Source organism: Pseudophryne corroboree, chromosome 2, assembly GCF_028390025.1.
Source record: "Pseudophryne corroboree isolate aPseCor3 chromosome 2, aPseCor3.hap2, whole genome shotgun sequence".
NCBI classification, from domain to species: domain Eukaryota; kingdom Metazoa; phylum Chordata; class Amphibia; order Anura; family Myobatrachidae; genus Pseudophryne; species Pseudophryne corroboree.
The window spans coordinates 922,057,658-922,077,660 of NC_086445.1; the positions used below are offsets into that span (position 1 = coordinate 922,057,658).

Genomic DNA, 20,003 nt, shown 5'->3' on the forward strand with positions numbered 1-20,003 from the left:
CACTCCCTCTCTCCAACACCCCCTCTTTCTCTCCCTGACATGCCCTCTCTCTCTCTCCCCGCTCTTTTTCCGACTCTCTCTGTCCCTCTCTCTTGCTTTCCCCTTACTCTGTCTTTCTCTCCCTCAATGACACACTCTTCCTCTCTTGTTCCTCTCTGTCTCTCTCCTTGACACCTTCTTTCTCTCTTTCCAACACCCTCTCTCTGTCCTTGACCCTCCCCCTCTCTATCTCCCTCTATTCCCCCACTCTCCCTGACAGCCTTTGTTTCCCACTCTCCTACTCCGCTAAGGAGCATCGTAGTGACAGAAGCAGGGTACAGTACAATTTTTTGGTAGGGGCCCGCACACCTTTGATGTCCGGGGCCCCAAATAGTCTTAATCCGGCCCTGCCCACTCACATTCCCCCTCTCACACCCAGCTATCAGCTAGTATTACTATTCCTCAGTGTCAGATCTGTCCTCGTGTGTGAGCTTTCTCTAAGTAAACAGTATTTGCATAGTCTGCTGTGTAATAGTCTAAACTTTGCTTGGTTATGTTACAGCCATTAGCTGAACAGCTAATCAGACTCTTTTCTAAAGACCCAGGTTGGCTGCTTTCACACTAGAGGCGACCAGGGTCGCACCTGGGAAACACCCTGTTAAAGAGCAGTGTCGTTTATACATAGCAAAAACCGAGTTGATGCACATTCACAGGCAAAAACCCAGGTTTTTGCTGTATGTCTGAAAGGGGTACTAATCATTATATATACCGCTTTCACATTGCAAATGCCGGGTCTCACCCATTGTACCCTTTTCAGCTGGCTGCCTGACCCGGCAAAATGCTGGGTCGTGTTGAAATCGGGGGCGAGGACAGATTAACTCCGCATCGCCTCTGCTTATCCTGTGAACAGGTCCAGGGTCGCCTCGACCTGGCAACCAGTTCACACTGCACCTGATCCGGGAATAACCCTTCTTTATTCCCGGGTTGAAATACCAGGTCAGGTGACCTTGGAATTCGGGAGTGACCCCTTTCACACCACACAGTGACCAGCGTCGACCCAGCAATATACCAGGTTGATACCAGGTTATTTGTGCGGTGTGAAAGGGGTATTACCTCATCTGATTCAACACTTCTCCTACCCAACTCTATATCAACCATTATATGAAGCACATGGAGCACTATTTCAGATTCTGTTTGCACATTTTTTATATAATACATCACTATAGGGAGAGATGTATCAAACCTTGGAGAGAGAGAAAATACCAGCCAATGAGTCTCAATTCAATTACCAGTGAGATCGCAGTAGTCCCACCACGCGATGTTTCCGGGTGATGTTGAGTAATGATCTTAACACGCCTCATACGGGTGCATTGTTTTTATTAGTGTAACTGCTGGAAATGTGGGCAGAAACATTAAGCGTGAAGCTGCTATGGAGTTTTGCCACAAAATCAATCCGTCCCTCTACAACTTATTTGTATAACTTTAACGGAATGAGAAATTAGATTCATTTAATGTTCCCAAACTCACATCATTTATTAAATGCCGCACAAGGGCTGCTGACAACATACAGTACACCAGGTAGATATAACACCAAATATAAAACTCTCCTCACAAAGCATGCTGGTGATAATCCCTTCAGAGCTGGGAAAGCACTGTGATCTCTGCAGCTCTAAAAGGGGTTAGCTCCCGACTGGTGCAAGCCGTAAGGCACATAAGGGCTTGGTTTGCCATCATCAACCCGACGGATGGCTCCGCCCTGCCCAACTGTGACATCTCCACAGCTTCCAGTACACGGGAGTCTGCTCACACATTGATTTGTCTGCATATGTGGCTTAGAGAGACATACACACAACGGTGGACAACTTGCTCACACAATTACAAAAGGGAATGTATGCATATGATACAAAAAAAAAGGGTGGGGTGGGGTGTGCCCCTCTCCAGGAGAGGTGAAAATAAAGGACAAGGATCACACAAAACATATCCCAACCTTAAAATGTTTAACCAAACACTGAACCCCTGTCATGCAAAGGAGAGGCCGACATGGTCTGTCCCAGCGCGCTGTCCCAAGTTATTATTTTTTCCAGAGGGGGAGGAATGTGTGTGCGTGTTAAGTAAAAGAAGTAAAAATTGGCTTTGCTTGGCACTTTGGCCCAACACTGGTGTCTAGTTGGCTGTGGCAGAGACAAATCCTTATCCAAACCCAAAAGGCATCTGGTGGGCACGGGGACAGAATATAAAGGCAGCGCAGGAAATCTAACCCTATATTGATCCCTAAAAGCACCAACTTTGGGTCCATTGCTGGAGAATGCTCTTCATGAAGGGAAGAAGGGGCATCATTGCATCCAACGCCAAGTCAGTGGTCTGGCTTTGTGTATATCCCTTCCTCCCCCTCCCGCACCAAATAGTCTCTCCCTGGGTCCGTGCGCTGGGTTACACACAGGGTAGTCATGCAGAGGGGCTCTCCTCTCGGGAAGCGTGTTTTCGCTCTCATCCCCCACCATCCGGTGCGGCTCTTACGGTGTGCCGCATTTTTTCCTGCTATGTCCAGAACATGCAATCTGTAGCTGCCACTCCGCTCTCTATCCGAAAATCCCTCCAAACGTTGAAGCAATGACAATACCAAGAACCACGCAGCAGATGATGATCATGATCTTCTTCTGCAGAAGAATAAAAGTCAAAGCAAATGTTACCACTAGATTGTGTTTTCTGCATACAGAATTGTTTTCTCATACAATAAAACATGTTGAAGATGTAGGTACGCTACTCTCACTGTGGCAGATACTGTGCAGGCGCCCTTCTGTTGAGCATCTATATTCCCTCCCCCAGTTTAATGTGTATTTGGGGGATCCCAGTTAAACATGATCTTATGATCCCATTGCAGACAGACATGAGAAGCTATGTAGAACTAGTAATACTATCACTTTCCAATGAGAATTGTAAAAGCAAAGCGAGGCATTTCAATGTGAAGCCTTGTTGAAAAAAAGAAGAATTATAAAAAGAATGTATGAATTTTTGCATATGTGCGTCCTATCGTGAGATGTACTGAATTGGCTGGATCTGTCTTTCTGTGAAATTGGGTGTTTTGGGGTGGGAAAAGCACAGGAAACCGTCTTATCTTGTGAATGTGTCATGCCTATAGGGAAGGGAACCTAGTACCTAGCGTTGGGCTGCTGAAAGTGCCGTTACTAACAAAGGGGTCTATTTACTAAGCCCTGGATGGAGATGAAGTGGACGGAGATAAAGTACCAGCCAATCACAGCCTAACTGTCATGTCACAGGCTGTGTTTGAAAAATGACACATAGGAGCTGGTTGGTTGGTACTTTGGGGGTCATTCCGACCTGATCGTACAGCTACGATCACTTACACTGACATGCGGGGGTCGCCCAGCACAGGGCTAGTCCGCCCCGCATGTCAGGCTGGCGATGCTTTTGTACTTGTAGAGTAACTCCCAGCCAACACAGCTCCTGCGGCTGGCCGGGAGTTACTCGTCGCAGCGGCTGTGTGTGACGTCACGCAACCACTGCGGCCCGCCCCCCCCCCCCCCCCCCTCCCCACGGTCCGGCCACACCTGCGTTGGCCGGACCCCGCCCCTAAAACACCGGGCAAACGCCGCCCAGCGACCGTCTCTGCCTGTCAATCAGGCAGAGGCAATCGCTAGGCAACGATGCCCTTCGGCCGTCTGGCATGCGCCAGCATGCTGTGGCACCGGCGCATGTGCAGTTCAGACATGATTGCACCGCTGCGAACAACTGCAGCGTGCAATCGGGTCGGAATGACCCCCTTTATCTCCATCTAAGGCTTAGTAAATAGACCCTTATGACAATTGCAGCAGTTGGCATAAAACCAATGCAGATGCACAAACCCTCACATTACCCCTATGGATTTACATTAGGTAGTAAGTCAGGCTTCCGTGGCTGTCCGGTACTATAGCCACGTAGCATGTGACCCAGAATCAGTGTCACAACCTTACTATGTGCTGGAAGCTTTATACAATAACACTGCCCACTACCCCATCTGTGTAAACAACTGCTGGGTGACCAAGGCCAGGTACTCACCCTCCTGGCTTTGCTCTGGTACTTGACAGCCTTTTTGGTGTCGGACACGGCTCTCTCCACATAGTCCACGGCATGTTCCACATTGTACTCTATACGGTCAATCATCTCTCCCTGATGGTGTGTAGAAAGAGGGGGCAAGGAAAGGGAGGAATAGAAGAGGCCGAAAAGAAGGAGCCAGAGATTTTCGGAAGACATCAAGAGATAAGAAAGTAACACAGCGAAGAGAGGTTGTAGAAATACAAAAAGCGACATAACAAGATAAGACACATGCAAGTGACCATCCGTGTACGTGACAGTAGCAGGCGTGCGTCATCGGTTAGTAGGTGAATGATAATGTGAATGGAAGATACATATTTTGTACAGAGAGAAAGAAAAGGATAGATGGTGGAGAGAGAGGAAGAGAGAGAGGGACAGCAGGAAAAACACCCCAGTAAGAAAAGCAAAGTGCAGAAAACAGGGCGCACAAACAGTCAGTAAACAGAAAGAGATGAAGGTGAAAGACGAAATGCACAAAGAAGGACGTGAAGAAGTTCCAGTACAGAGACACAATCAGGACAATAAATCACAGCAGGAGACAGCAGTCAGGGAACAGAGAAGTAAGAGAGCGATACAGGAAGAGTGAGGGATAACAGAAGAGGGCCAGAAAAAGAGAGATACTTAATATCTTTGCTTTTAAATCATTATCTCTTGCAAGTTACCTGTTCTTCTGTGGGTGACTGTCAGCCCCACTTGCTGCTCCGCTCAGCTGTAACCTGTATCGGCACAAAGTGAGTTTTATCAGCCAACGTGACAAGGGAATGTAAAACCACAAGAAGTAATGACAGACTACATTAGCAAGACACAGAACTCAGAAACCCACAGAAAATTCTATATCTCATGCTAAGTGTAAGAATGTGTTGTAGAAACTGCTACATGAGTGTCTATACTAATATGTAAACCGAGACTGTGTTTAACAATGCAGCCTCATAGCACTGGGGTCATGGATTTGATCCCAATCAAGGACTTATATGTGAGGAGTTTGTATGTCTTCTCCGTGTTTACATGGATTTCCTCAATGTACTTCAGTTTCCTTCAACAATCCAAATATACACTGGCAGTGGCATCACTAGGGGTGTGCAGGCCACCTGGGTGTCACCCTCCGAGGGGTCATACCAAAATGCTGGCTCCTCCTCAATAACAGCGAGCTGGGTGCTGCACTGTGACATAGAACAGCACTCGGATCCTGTCACAGTGTAGGAGCTGGCAGTGCAGGCATATGAGTCTCCGCGGGAGCCTAGCATCTCAGGGAATGCTGCGTATGCCCCCGGAGTGATGAGAACAGAGTTGGGTTGTGACGCCACGTCACGTCCTCTTTTTGGCCACACGCGTCGGGCTTTACAGCACACCGGGTGTCACTGACACCAGTGACGCCCCTGTATACTGGTAGGTTAACTGACTTCAGAGAAAGAAAATAATCCTACTGCTTATGTGCCCATGTGGTAGGGAATATAGATTGTAAGCTCCACTGGTGCAGGAGCTCATAAGCATGGCTAAATATTCTCTGTAAAGCGCTGCATAATATGTCATTGCTATACAAAAAATATTAATAAAGGACTAAGGGGCAGATGTACTAACCTGCAGAAGGCATAAGGAAGTGATAGACCAGTGATATGTGCAAGGTGATAAAGGCACCAGCCAATCAGCTCCAATATGTAAAGTAACAGTTAGGATCTGATTGGCTGGTGCCTTTATCACCTTGCACATATCACTGGTTTATCACTTCCTTATACCTTCTCCAGGTTAATACATCCGACCCTAAAGGGCTTATTTATCAACAAGTATTAAAATTCATTGTGAACTCGTTGCGTATGCTAAATGGTGCTCCAGCCAATCAGCTCCTGCCATCAGTTTGAAAAATGACAGTTAAGGAGCTGATTGGCTGGAGCACCATTTAGCATACGCAATGAGTTTTGTCATTCACAACGAGTTTTAACACCTGTTGATAAATGGTCCCATAAATATCAAATACAGTCTAATAGTGATGTAGAAAAGCTAGCCAGTTTATATTTACAACTTGACCCTTAGAGGTATATGTACGTTACTTCTCAGTGGTGTTGAGCTCAAAATTTTAAGCGCACAAATATTTAGTGCAAAGCCTGGCGAGTTTTTCACTTAATATTAGTTCCGCTTTAAATTTAAAGCTGAAAGCCACCAGTTTGTAAATATATCTCTTAGTGTATATTCATTATAGATTCTACAAGAGGATGAGTTGTCCATTAAAAGCGTTTATGCTTGGGAACTGCAAGCAAGATCTATTCCCAAAGCTGTAATGCTCACCGAGAAATGTATATATAGAAATATGGGCAGATTACTGCCAAGATGTTCACCAGGGTGGTATAGTATAAACCTTTGCAGATATTATTCCTCACAGAACACAGCTATTTTATGCTTTATAACATCCAGGGAGAATTGATCTAGTTAATTGGGTATTGAAATTAGAACTATAACTTGATGCTTCCATTGTACAGTGGCGAATGCTGTTTTTATCTATGCTCTTTACGTAGCTACCACGGGCAGTATGGTGCCAGCAGGAAACATAAAAGCAAATTATATATGTGGGAAGTTTTTGATGTGCTTTTGATTGAAATATGTTAATTCATGGTGACCTTCTAACTTTAAGAGGTACAGAAACTACATAATTAATGACCATCTTTATGTTGTATAATTCATCTGAATGTTATGCTACCATGAAAAGTGGCCTATTGCCGGCAGAGAGAAAAGGCCATTAAAGACAACTGACAACACGCATCACAACATATAAGCGGTTAGCACCTACCAGCTGAGTGCTTATCCCACGTGCAGCATGGGAAGTAAAGACAGGAGCCAGGGTGAGAAACCCAATGCCCAAGTGCAGTGTTGACCAGAGCACCTCCATTTTATGTGTAAACTAACATATTACGGTAGAAGGGAAAATACGGGATGTTTATTAATATATTTCAACAAACTTTATTTATGCAGTTAATGTATCCAAGCAGGAGCCACCACTCTTCGCTACAATGTGGATTAATAACATAGACAACAAGATTCAACACACCTGACTCTCTACGAGCATCGCCATGTCCATGAACATGTCATGCAGCTCCCGGATGCTGTTCTCCAGCTTAATGATCTCACTGTGCCGGGTCTCAATTTCATTTAGAGCCTGTTTAGTAATGTTAGAGTCCATTATGATCTGCAAAGAGAAGATCAGGAATCGATTATCGTTTGTGGACAGCAGAGATGACGTAAAGGATGACAACGCTTTCTTCACAGTACATCTATTAATTTATGCTAGACGCTGCTTGAGTATGATGGCGACCTGTAGAGATAATGCATGTGCGTAGGAGAGAAAAAATAGAAAGCAAATCCGTCTACTTTTTATTTAATTATGAAAACAAAACAAATGCTTTCATATCCTGCACGTATGGGTCTCCAGCTGTTGGGTAACTACATGTCCCAGCATGTCCTACCAGCCAAATTTCTCCACAGACCCATGCTCTGGCACAAGTATAAGCGCTCTTGTGCAAATGAGGTACATGGCACTACCGTAGAAGATTTGTGCTGTATTCAGCTGTTCCCCACTTTGTGAATGATGTCCCATAGGTGAATTAACCCAAAAAATAGTGGATATTTTTTAAAAATCCCTAAAATGAGTTCTTGTTTTGTCACCTGCTGCCTATATGTTGTGCAGCCATATGGCAAGGGATTCCACATTCCTCTTGCAGGCTCGCCACAGGTTCTATTCCCACTCTATGGGTGTCGTGGACACCCATAAGTGGGAATAGTCCCTGCTAGTCGGCATGCTGACTGTTGGGATTTAGACGGGTGAAGGATTTAGCTGTCGGTAATGTGACCGGCAGTCTCCTGACCGCTGGTCACATAACTACATCCCCTCACTGCCAGTCACTGCTAATGTAAGGTTAATAAGTAAGGACATACCCCTGATGAGAAGATGGCTGGGTTTCCACTCTCTAACATATCCTCCAGCTCCTCACTTGTTGTGGTTCTGCCAGCTGCGTAGATACAAGAGGTTATTTTATAAATATAAAACATTTTTTTACACATTGTACATCATGTGGCTGATTCCGGGTTAGGATCAAATAAAAAACATAAATAAGGTGCAATTTGCTCCTGGATCAAACCCTGTTGCAATGCAAGGGGTGCAAATGCATGGGTTTGTTTTTTTTGCATGCAAGGAAAATATGGGCTGTTTCTGCATGCAGCAAACATATACTGGATTGCTCTGTTATTACACTGAAATGTAGTTACGCTAGGACACGCCCCTTCCCAACTAGAAATCTCTCTGCACATTATAAATCTGAGTACCCCCTCTCCCCAGTGGAGCAGCATGGTTTTACCAAGGTGCAAATTGCTCCCTTTTAGTTGCTCCTAACTCTGCATGAGGCCCTGTATGTGCATTTATCAAGGTATCGTGCAGGTATTAAAGGATTAATTCCATACTAAAGGACTAAATGAGACCGAATTGTGATGAACCCGTGCATTCTCATTTTGCCAGTAATTGCATAAACATTCACGTTTAACATTTTCATTCACGGACCACATTTATAAGAAAATGCACTGAAACTGCGACCAATGGGTGTTATTCCGGTTTCTTACTAAAAAAAGCACATGGGCAAAACCAGAGAGATTTGGGTGGGATGTGTTCAAACTGAAATCTCAATTACAGTGTAAAAATAAAGCTGCCAGTATTTCTCCTGCACAGAAACAAAATAACTCACCCAAATCTAACTCTCTCTGCACATGTTACATCTGCCCCACCTGCTGTGCAACATGGTTTTGCCCATAAGTGTGCTTTTTTGGTTTGCTAACAAACATGAATAACTCCCAATGTCAGAAAGAACCTTTGGTTGGGGGCCCAAACACTGTAATTCTTTGCCTGCTACAAATAGGGAGTTATTTTGCTCTCTAATTTACAATTATTGATGCAAATGAAGAAAAAAAATTAGGATCTTTGCAAGATTTATTCATATATTCTTTCCCTGACTCTATAACTGCACATGTGCAACCTTTATCTGACTCTATAACTGCACATGTACAACCTTTCCCTGACTCCATAACCGCATATACAAAACCTTTCCCTGACTCTATAACTGTGTATGCACGATCTTTCCCTGACTCTATAACTGCACATGAACAACCTTTCCCTGACTCCATAACCGCATATACAAAACCTTTCCCTGACTCTATAACTGTGTATGCACGATCTTTCCCTGACTCTATAACTGCACATGAACAACCTTTCCCTGGCTCCATAACCGCATATACACAACCTTTCCCTGTCTCCATCACTGCGCATGCGCAACCTTTCCCGGACTCTATAACTGCGCATGCGCAACCCGCAGGTGCAGTTATGGAGTCCAAGAAAGGTTGCGCATATGCGGTTATGGAGTCGGGAAAGTTGCGCGTACACAGTTATAGAGTCAGGATAAGGTTGCGTGTGCGCAGTTATGGAGTCAGGGAAAGATTGTGCATGTGCAGTTATGGTGTCAGGGAAAGGTTGTGCATGCGCAGTTATAGAGTCAGGGAAAGATTCTGCATGCCCAGTTATAGAGTCAGGGAAAGGTCGCGCATGTGCAGTTATGGAGTCAGAGAAAGGTCGTGTATATGCAGTTATGGAGTCAGAGGAAGGTTGCGCATATGCGGTTATGGAGTTAGGGAAAAGTTGCGCATACACAGTTATAGAGTCAGGATAGTTTGCGTGTGCGCAGTTATGGAGTAAGGGAAAGGTTGCGTGTGCGCAGTTATGTAGTCAGGGAAAGGTTGCGCATGTGCAGTTATGGAGTCAGGGAACAGTTGTGTATATGCGGTTATGGAGTCAAGGAAAGGTTGCGCATGCGCAGTTACAGAGTCCGGGAAAGGTCGCGCATGCGCAGTGATGGAGACAGGGAAAGGTTGTGTATATGCGGTTATGGAGTCAGGGAAAGGTTGTGTATATGCGGTTATGGAGTCAGGGAAACATTCTGCATGCACAGTTATAAAGTCAGGGAAAGGTTGCACATGTGCAGTTATGGAGTCAGAGAAAGGTTGTGTATATGCGGTTATGGAGTCAGGGAAAGGTTGTGTATATGCGGTTATGGAGTCAGGGAAAGGTTGTGTATATGCAGTTATGGAGTCAAGGAAAGGTTCTGCATGCTCAATTATAGAGTCAGGGAAAGGTCGCGCATGTGCAGTTATGGAGTCAGAGGAAGGTTGCGCATATGCGGTTATGGAGTCAGGGAAAAGTTGCGCATACACAGTTATAAGAGTTAGGATAAGTTTGCGTGTGCGCAGTTATGGAGTAAGGGAAAGGTTGCGTGTGCGCAGTTATGTAGTCAGGGAAAGGTTGCACATGTGTAGTTATGGAGTCAGGGAAAGGTCGTGTATATGCGGTTATGGAGTCAAGGAAAGATTGTGCATGTGCAGTTATGGAGTCAGGGAAAGGTTGTGTATATGCGGTTATGGAGTCAGGGAAAGATTCTGTATGCACAGTTATAGAGCCAGGGAAAGGTTGCGCACGTGCAGTTATGGCGTCAGAGAAAGGTTGCGCATATGGAGTCAGGAAAATAGTCTTAGTGCGTTAAGATTTCCAGCTGTGGGCAAAAAGGTAGTATGTCTGTCGTCGCAGCATTTACAGCACTGAGCAGGGCAGCATCAGAGGCAGGACGGGGCAGAGAAGGAGGCGGATTATTATCCTCAGCACCAGCATTTTGACAGCATCAATTTAGGGAAGCCCAGAGGTGCGGCCTGACAAAGATTGGCATTATTCTTTAAACTCTGTAGCGAAGCACGGGTAATCAGCTAGTAATAATAATAAAAAAAGGAAACCCCTGTGATGTATCAGGCATGAAGATGGATGCCCACCCCTACAATAATGAGAAGTTCAATTCCGCAATTTCAAATCTATTAACACAGAGATATCGTCATTAAGGTTGTTCTGGGCAACACATATCTAGTGGATACATTGAAAACAGGTATAAAACTTCCATTTCACTAGCATCCATCCAGGTCAGGATGATTCCCTCTCCCAGTGTCTGTAGATTGCTTCTGTCACAGTGCTATAGCGGTCACCTATATTTCCAATATCGCATCTGAATCAGTAATGACAATAGTCACGTAGATACTGTAGCCTACAGTGTAATGGTCCTATTAGTGCTCTGTCCTCATGGTCTTCTGCTGCATTACCAAGCAGGACACGTCTCAATTCCAATAAAAATAATACACAAGGCCTACAAATCATAGGACAACCTCTGGCAGAGCTCAAGGGTATATCCATGCCGGAAAGACATTCCTCTCTCTCTTCTTCTTGTCCCTGTCATTCTCTGAGAGCAATGTCACTTTGGGTATGTGCTCTGGCAGGGATGATGTCTCCTTCGTGAGCTGTGAGTCACATGACCTCCTGATACCTTACAGTGTACTACACCTCATCCCTGTCTGCCGGGGAGGTTACAGTATATCACTGATAGGGGCTCATTATCCAGATGCCAATATCATAATCATAGACTTTCATATAAAAATTTATATATGCCTAGATTTTATTCTCATAGCTATGTAACTAGGGTGAGAGCTATATATCATTGTAGAAATATCACAACAAGCTGAAGTATTCTAAAAAACTATAGTAACGGTTATTCACCGACATATATAAAAAATAATTGTTTACCTGATTCGATTAATTACTGTAAACCGGCTCCATGACAGGTTTAATTAATTTAGTATGGACTGTGAGTAATTGAGCCTAACCTTGCAGAAAACTATGCCATAAAAACAGATTACCCTGAAAATAGAGCAATAGACTTCAGTTGTCAGCAGGACCAGAAGCTGTACTGAGCACAACACAATACCAATCTGTGTGATAGAGGAATAAGATGTTTTTTTGTGTTTTTTTTCAAACACAAATGAAAAAGTACAATCTATGGCCCAGATTTATCAATCCTTGGAGAGTGATAAATTGCACGGTGATAAAGTACCAACCAATCAGCTCCTAACTCATTTTTCAAACAGCCTGTAACATGGCGGTTAGGAACTGTTTCGCTGGTACTTTATCACCGTGCAATTTATCACTCTCCAAAGATTGATAAATCTGGCCTTATAATATGTGCACAATCTCAGCATATGTAAGCAGGGATATGCACTGCAGATGCTGTAGAACTACACATCCCAGCATACCATGCCACATGATAAAATTGTGGCAGGGGATGCTGGGATGTGTAGTACCATAGCAGCTACATGTTTGTACGACCTATTTAACATAAGAATCAATGACGCATATTACAAGCTCTGTGTACACTTCATTCTCCCATAGTGTACACGGAGTACAGCTTACACATCTGCCAGGAGCCAGGGTTATTACCTTTATTCATGGGTACAATCTGAAGCATTTACTATCATGAGGTGGTGGAACAGCAAAAAGGTGCTATAAGCCACTGATATGAAAATTCCAAATTCTACTACGAGAGACTACAGAGAGCGAGTGCTACAGAACATGTTATGTAACATATAAAGAGGTGTTCCTCATAATTATGTGTTTCGCCCTCGCTGTTTGTAATGCGTTCCCTCATAGTACTCTATGAATCATGTCACAAGTGTGTGGGGTCTATGGCCCTGATTCAGAGTCAGACACAGCGGCTAACGTGTCTGTGTCATGTGCCATTCGCACGTCTATGTCTTTATACTGCTACAAGCCCTTCCCTGGGGTACAGCTGTGCGTTTGACTGTCCAAGGATGACACGCCCACTGTGAATGACTACAGATGCTGCAATCATGCTTGGTGCTTCTTTATGCAAATACTGCTACAAGTCCTACCCTGGTATACAGCAGTCGTGCGTCTAACTGTGAGCATCTATCTGCATGATATGCTTGGCGCTTCTTTATGCAAATACTACTACAAGCCCCTCCCTGGTGTACAGCAGCCATGCATCTGTGCAAGGCTGACACTTTGTACGTCTACAGATACAGCAGTTATGCTTGGTGCTTCTTTATGCAAATACTGCTACAAGCCCTACCCTGGTATACAAGTGTGCGTCTGACTGTCCAAGGATGGCAAGCCCACTATGAATGTCTACAGATGCTGCAATCATACTTGGTATGTTTTTATGCAAATACTGCTACAGGCTCTACCCTGGTATACAGCTGTACAACAGATTTCGCAAGGATGACACGTCCACTTTGTGCATCTACAGATACAGCAGTTATGCTTGGTGCTTCTTTATGCAAATACTGCTACAGGCCATTCCCTGGTGTACAGCAGCCGTGCGTCTGATTGTGCAAGAATGACACGCCCACTTTGAGCAACTACAGATGTTGCAGTCATGCTTGGTGCATATTTATGCAAATGTTTTACAAGCCCTTCCCTGGTGTATGAGTGTGCAAGGATGACACGCCCATTGAGTATCTACAGATGCTGCAATCATGCTTGGTGCTTCTTTATGCAAATACTGCTACAGGCCGTTCCCTGGTGTACAGCCGTGCGTCTGACTGTGCAAGGATGACACGCCCACTTTGAGTTACTACAGATGCTGCAATCATGCTTGGTGTATCCTTATGCAAGTACTGTTACAAGCGCCTCCCTGGTGTACAGCAGCCGTGCATCTGATTGTGCAACAATGACACGCCAACTTAGAGTGTCTACAGATGCAGTAATCATGCTCTGTGAGTCTTTAGACACAACCATCGGTCACACCATCGGAACTTGGACTTGCACCAGTCCCATGCTATGTGCAGAGTGCAGACTGTATGACAGAGTATGGCCTCCAATGTGAGTGATAATGCCTCTGAGTTTGCAACCACTTCAGTGACACGCCCGTCCACAACTCTCCCATAACACGCTAATATGAAGGACCACCTCCGTGTGTCCGCATGGCCACTTCTGCATGCACAGTAGGAAAGAAATCACTCAACTGCATCTGACATCTCGCCAGAATCAGGTCCTATATCAGTGATGGCTAACCTTGACACTCCAGCTGTTGTTGAACTACACATCCCAGCATGCCCTGCTACAGTTTTGCTATTTGGCCATGCTAAAACTGATGCAGGGCATGCTGGAATGTGTAGTTCAACAACAGCTGGAGTGTCAAGGTTAGCCATCACTGTCCTATATGCTACACAGGAGTACTTCCCTTCATGTTCCCTAAGGGGAAAAGCCTCAGCTGATAACAGGTAGCAACAGCTCACTCCCTCTGGCCACACTGAAGAACAGCAATTGGGTGCAATATTTAAACTCTTGGTCTGTGGAAATACTGAATGTGGTATGAGTTAAATCGTTTCAGTAGCCAGACTTACTTCTGCAGGGAAGGGTGCCTAGACCTGCAGCACTGAAACACTTTCCTATTGTGGTTGTGTTGCTGAAGTGGTGTTGGTCTGGGGGCATCCACTCTTTCTAAAGAGCTACACAGGAGGCAGGGGCGCCGACAGCTCCGACGGGCCCTAGTACTGGGAAGGGGCGTGGTCAACCCTGGGAGGTGTGGCCAAGCCCCATGTATGCAAAACTAATAGGGTTTATACAAACGTGTAGCTCATCTATAAGTACAGACACAATCAGGTGTGAGCAAAAGTTCTAACGCTGACCTAATAAGTGTATTGGTGCTACAGCTTTCTTAATTTTCTCTATTAAAACCCATGGATTTTATTATATCTATAAAGCTGTCTCACACATTTATTTACACCTTTCATTACAGATTGCATTACAGCACTAGTTACATTTTTTAAGCTAACCGGATGCATTTTGTCTAAAGCAACAGAATATACTGTTGTGGGGTCATTCAGAGTTGATCACTCGTTGCCGATTTTCGCAACGGAGCGATTAAGGTGAAAATGCGCAAGCGCATGGTACGCAGTGCGCATGCGCTACGTATTTTAGCACAAAACTTAGTAGATTTACTCACGTCCAAACGAAGAATTTTCATAGTTGAAGTGATCGGAGTGTGATTGACAGGAAGTGGGTGTTTCTGTGCGGAAACTGACCGTTTTCTGGGAGTGTGCGGAAAAACGCAGGCGTGCCAGCATAAAACGCGGGAGTGTCTGGAGAAACAGGGGAGTGGCTGGCCGAACGCAGGGCGTGTTTGTGACATCAAACCAGGAACGAAACGGGGTGAGCTGATCGCAGTGTAGGAGTAAGTCTCGAGCTACTCAGAAACTGCTAAGAATTTTCTATTCGCAATTCTGCTAATCTTTCGTTCGCAATTCTGCTAAGCTAAGATACACTCCCAGAGGGCGGCGGCCTAGCGTGTGCAATGCTGCTAAAATCTACTAGCGAGCGAACAACTCGGAATGACCCCCTGTATACATTGTCTAAAAGTCAAGCTTGGTGACTGCAACTATACAAGATGCAGGTATATCAGGTATTGAACAGTCTAAAAATGGTTTTGAAAAGTCTAGGTACTGTACAATACTAAGGATCCCTCACCTCCAGTGTCATCACCCATTACCCTCCTCATCTCTTTATACTGTCTGAACCTCTCTGGGTCAGTCTTTTGTCGCACCTGTCACATGACCAACTCAAGACACGGTCAATGAATTAAGACAACTCCAGACCAAAGCTAAGCTTGGACTCCCTTGGAGTGCATAATTCTCTTGTGTCTGTTCAGTCACGAATTGCTGCACTGAAGAGCTTTGAGAAGAACACAGATGGCCCCAAAGGGCCACCACAAACAAATACGAGTGGCTGTGGGACAGACTGCTAAATCAATGTCTACTTCAGTGACAACAGCTGTGTATGCCGCTGACCTTTGGGGACTGGGGAATACTCCACTGCCGAAAACAAACAACAAACAGTTACAAGTATTTTGTTTTTCTCTGAAAACCAAATCATGAAAAACTAACAAACTAAAATAACACACTTGCCAATCAAACACTTACTGATTTCAAGCTGTCTTTGGATACGGCCTTTGCAGCGCTCACGGTAATCTGACTGAGTGGCGTTATATTCGGACATCACCTCTACAAACTTGCGAGACAGCGTTGAGTGCTGAGAGGAAATAAGAGTGCACAAGTAAGTATACCCATAATGATGCAGAATCCAGTACGCTGATATATGGTTCATTCAGTCAGCTTACGCAATGCAGTGTCAAAGCCAAAAATATTACACACACACACACACACACACACACACACACACACACACGTGCAAACTCCAAACAGAGTGGCCTCTGTTCGTGCGCGTTGCTGCCGTGCGTGTGCGCATACACGCATGCTACGTACCCAGGCCTTGCATATTAACGCATGGCAAGAGTATATACGGTAGCAAACGCATTCGCACAGAAAAGCCACAAAGACCTATTCAATACTTTATTCACATGGGCCCTCATTCCGAGTTGTTCGCTCGTTAGTGGTTAATCGCAACGGAGCGATTTGTCGCAAACTGCGCATGCGCAATGTTCGCAGTGCGTCTGCGCCAAGTAAATTTGCCAAAAAGTTAGGTATTTTACTCACAGCTTAACGAAGAAATTTCTTCGTTCTGGTGATCGAAGTGTGATTGATAGGAAGTGGGTGTTTCTGGGCGGAAACTGGCCGTTTTATGGGTGTATGCGGAAAAACGCTGCTGTTTCTGGGAAAAACGCGGGAGAAACGGGGGAGTGTCTGGGCGAACGCTGGGTGTGTTTGTGACGTCAAACCAGGAACGAAACTGACTGAACTGATCGCAGTGTAGGAGTAAGTCCCGAGCTACTCAAAAACTGCAAAGAAATTTCTATTCGCAATTATGCGAATCTTTCGTTCGCAATTCTGCAAAGCTAAGATTCACTCCCAGAGGGCGGCGGCTTAGCGTGTGCAATGCTGCTAAAAGCAGCTAGCAAACGAACAACTCGGAATGAGGGCCATAGTGCAGAATTTACACATAGTCTACACACACTTTGTCAGCAACTTACATGCACTTAAAAGGTAAAACAACAGAGCTATTCAGGTTTACAGGATGCGAGGGGATGGAGCAAGATTAGGACTTAGTGTTTGGTATCCAGATGTGCAGTATTTTGTGATCTACATTCCGGTGGCTATTTCCAGTTTATCGCATGTTTCTGCGTATAGATATATGCAGGATTGTAATAGTCGCAAACTGCTGTAATACTGTACTCATGATATTCGGCAGGAACACAGTGGCGAACACCTGCAAGTACACCTGGACCAAGCATCGCCCATTCATTCAAACCAACCTATGACCCCTCATGTACTGTAAATGACCTGCCCTCTGACCTATGAAAGAAGAGCTTACACTTCCCATTTTACTGTATTTGGACACATTGTATAAAAGAGAGGCCTCCTGACCAGGCTCAGTCCCTATTCTCTGAGGTCATCTTGCCAAGACTGACTGAGGCCTGGATGCAGGAGCGCTCGCGTTTAAACGTATGTATTATTGGTTGTAGCTCTTCTCTGTATATTGTTGTACCTTTTATCTGTATATTCTTAAGTAAATGCTGTTGATGCGTTGGACCACAACATTACATTTAACTACTGGTGTCGCATTCCATTCTTGTTTGGGGTAAAGTGTACTCAGCCACTCGTGTCGCTATATTGTGTGCATAACGTGTCGGCGTGTATACGCAACATATACATACACATTTTAGCGGTTATATTTATGTGCAGCGGCTCAAACCAAAGTGTAATAATGTATTGCTATTCTTTGTAATTTAATCGAACTTAACAGCAGTAACACACAGCAAAGGAAGAATTGGCTGCAGATTTATAGCTACAAGTAAAAGATCTGATAAATATAATCAGTTATATATATGTGTAGCTGGGTTGGGTAGTTAACACCGGCCCTGGCATCGCAACTGGTCTTAATCCTGACAGTGGAGCCGCAGTAAAGGAACCCTAATCCTAACCCTAACCCGCAGCCTAACCCTAACAATCCCTGCCCACCATAGCCAGATTAAGAGGGGAATGCAGGGCATACTGTACCCCAGGCCCCCCTGTGTCAGGGCCCCCCCGGCCAAAGCACACTGATATCACTAGCTTTCCCTCTTAATGCGAGAGCCAGAATGCGAGCAGGACAGTATGTAGTGCAGGCTGAGACACAGGAGTATCAGGTATCATGAGCTACCACCAGAGCTTTCTGACCAGAGGAGAGATAGGAGGGTGGAGAGAGCTGTAAGTGACACAGGGATCCCAGCTTCTCCTCCTACCACCTGGGTGTCTGAGTCCTGTGTAAACTGTTATGCAACTAAACCATTTGGGTCTAGAGATAGAGACACACACAGAGAGTCCTCCTGAGTCCTGTCCCAGTGTGTAAGTAGTACAGAGGCTGATGCTATTCTTGCATGTGACAAGATAAATTATTTAATTTTTCTATGTGCATTTTAAGGTCATTTAAGTTGTCTTTATTCCACTACAAGAAAAGTTTATAAAATAATTGTCTTTCAATTAGGTGGAGCTACTGTATAAACAGTACAGGCATTATTAAACTATTAGTTTAAAACTAATATACACCATTGGTTTAAATTTAATATACACAATCTGTACCTCCCACCATGACCCATTCCAGGAGGGATAAGATGCTCTCTACCTGTGGACTTCATTCTTAAGTTATGATGGCAATCACCTGTGATGAAATACCTCTCTTATCAATTAAATAGTTCAACACAGGTGACACCAATCATATATTAAGTGGGAAGTCCAGGTAGAGAGCATTTTGTTCCTCCTGGAATGGGACATGTAGGGAGGTACGCACAATCTAATATACACCCCCCACCTTCCACCGGGGCCCCCCTGTCTTAAGTGCCCCGGGCACCCCCAAGGCTTAATCCGGCCCTGCTCCGCACAGCCTAACCCTAACCATCCCTCCCCACAGCCTAACCCTAACCCTCCTCTCCCGCAGCCTACTCCCGTCCCAGCAGCCTAAACCTAATCCTCCCCGGCATACTTATGTTCAGGATCTCGCCGGCCGGCACTACGTTAGGTGTTGGGATTCCGGCGCTGGCATCCTAACCACCGGGATTCCGAATGCCAACATTCTGAATACATCCTGTGTAGCTACTTACTTGATAAAACTTGTTGCGTATGATAAATGGTGCTCCAGCCAATCAGCTCCCAACTGTAATTTTTCAAACACATGAGAGTTAGGAGCTGACTGGCTGGAGCACCATTTATCATACACAATAGGTTTTATCTTCACAACGAGTTTTATCCCTCAATAAATGAAACCATAACTGTCATCTTCTGATTGGAGCAGTTGACATACTGTACCCTGAGGCGGTAAACCTAGGTATACAGAGGGTGGGATGTACTAACAATAAAATGACCGCATTTCCCATATCACAAAGCTCCAGAAAGTGTACCCAATAGGTAACACCATCTATAGATGGCATTGCATAAAAGAAGCCTATGGGATTCTCACCACAGATTTCCCAAAGGGGGGATCCAATAGGATCCCTCCCAGCAATCTTCAGTGGCTTGCCCAAGCACTGTGCGATGGCCGCGCATATGCAGAACTCTTGGGCTTAAACCTGGAAAACCCGGAAGAAACGCAGTGTTACTAAATGCCACTATGCCTGCACCAGTGGTGGCATGTGTCGCATCCAAGATGCAATGCTAGATACATTCCTTAGCCATGAATGTAGTTACATTACACTTCCACATATAAAAACAAGATATAAACACACAATAGTGACACATAATAAGGAAAATTCTGATATCTCCTCCATCTATTGATTAATCTGAGATAAAATTAAGGTTAAACTATTTTCATAAAAGTTTATATGAATGAAGGAGTTGGTCTTAACATGATTGTAGAAAGGACTCTGAAGTGTTATCTTTTTTTAACCGCCACAGTATCCTCATCTTACCTGCGTCTTCCTGATGCGCAGATCCGCGGAGGAGCGGGTTATTGCTTCTTCCTGTTCAATGCTCTGTTCAATATCTAGTGGAGAGGAAACATGATTAGGAGGATATACTCAGTTTACAGTGTAATGGAATATACTGGCACTATCTAAAGCTGGCCATTCACTATACAATTATCTGGCAGA

At 44.8% G+C, this 20,003-nt stretch overlaps 1 protein-coding gene across 3 annotated transcripts in view; it reads right to left on the reverse strand.

Moving 5' to 3' along the window:
* Positions 1-1,486: 1,486 nt before the first annotated feature.
* STX1A (syntaxin 1A) overlaps positions 1,487-20,003 on the reverse strand; it is a 274,869-nt gene continuing 256,352 nt past the window's right edge. Inside the window, exons 5-10 of one of the 3 annotated variants that reach the window (XM_063956166.1) lie at positions 19,824-19,897; positions 15,907-16,015; positions 7,993-8,066; positions 7,109-7,246; positions 4,036-4,146; positions 1,487-2,636 (exon numbers count right to left, since the gene is read on the reverse strand). In XM_063956166.1, the coding sequence (XP_063812236.1) occupies positions 2,559-2,636; positions 4,036-4,146; positions 7,109-7,246; positions 7,993-8,066; positions 15,907-16,015; positions 19,824-19,897 (584 nt within the window). In that variant the 3' untranslated portion in view covers positions 1,487-2,558. Of the gene's footprint in view, positions 2,637-4,035; positions 4,788-7,108; positions 7,247-7,992; positions 8,067-15,906; positions 16,016-19,823; positions 19,898-20,003 lie in introns of those variants that run through there. The other 2 variants (XM_063956168.1, XM_063956167.1) reach the window with 2 other exon arrangements.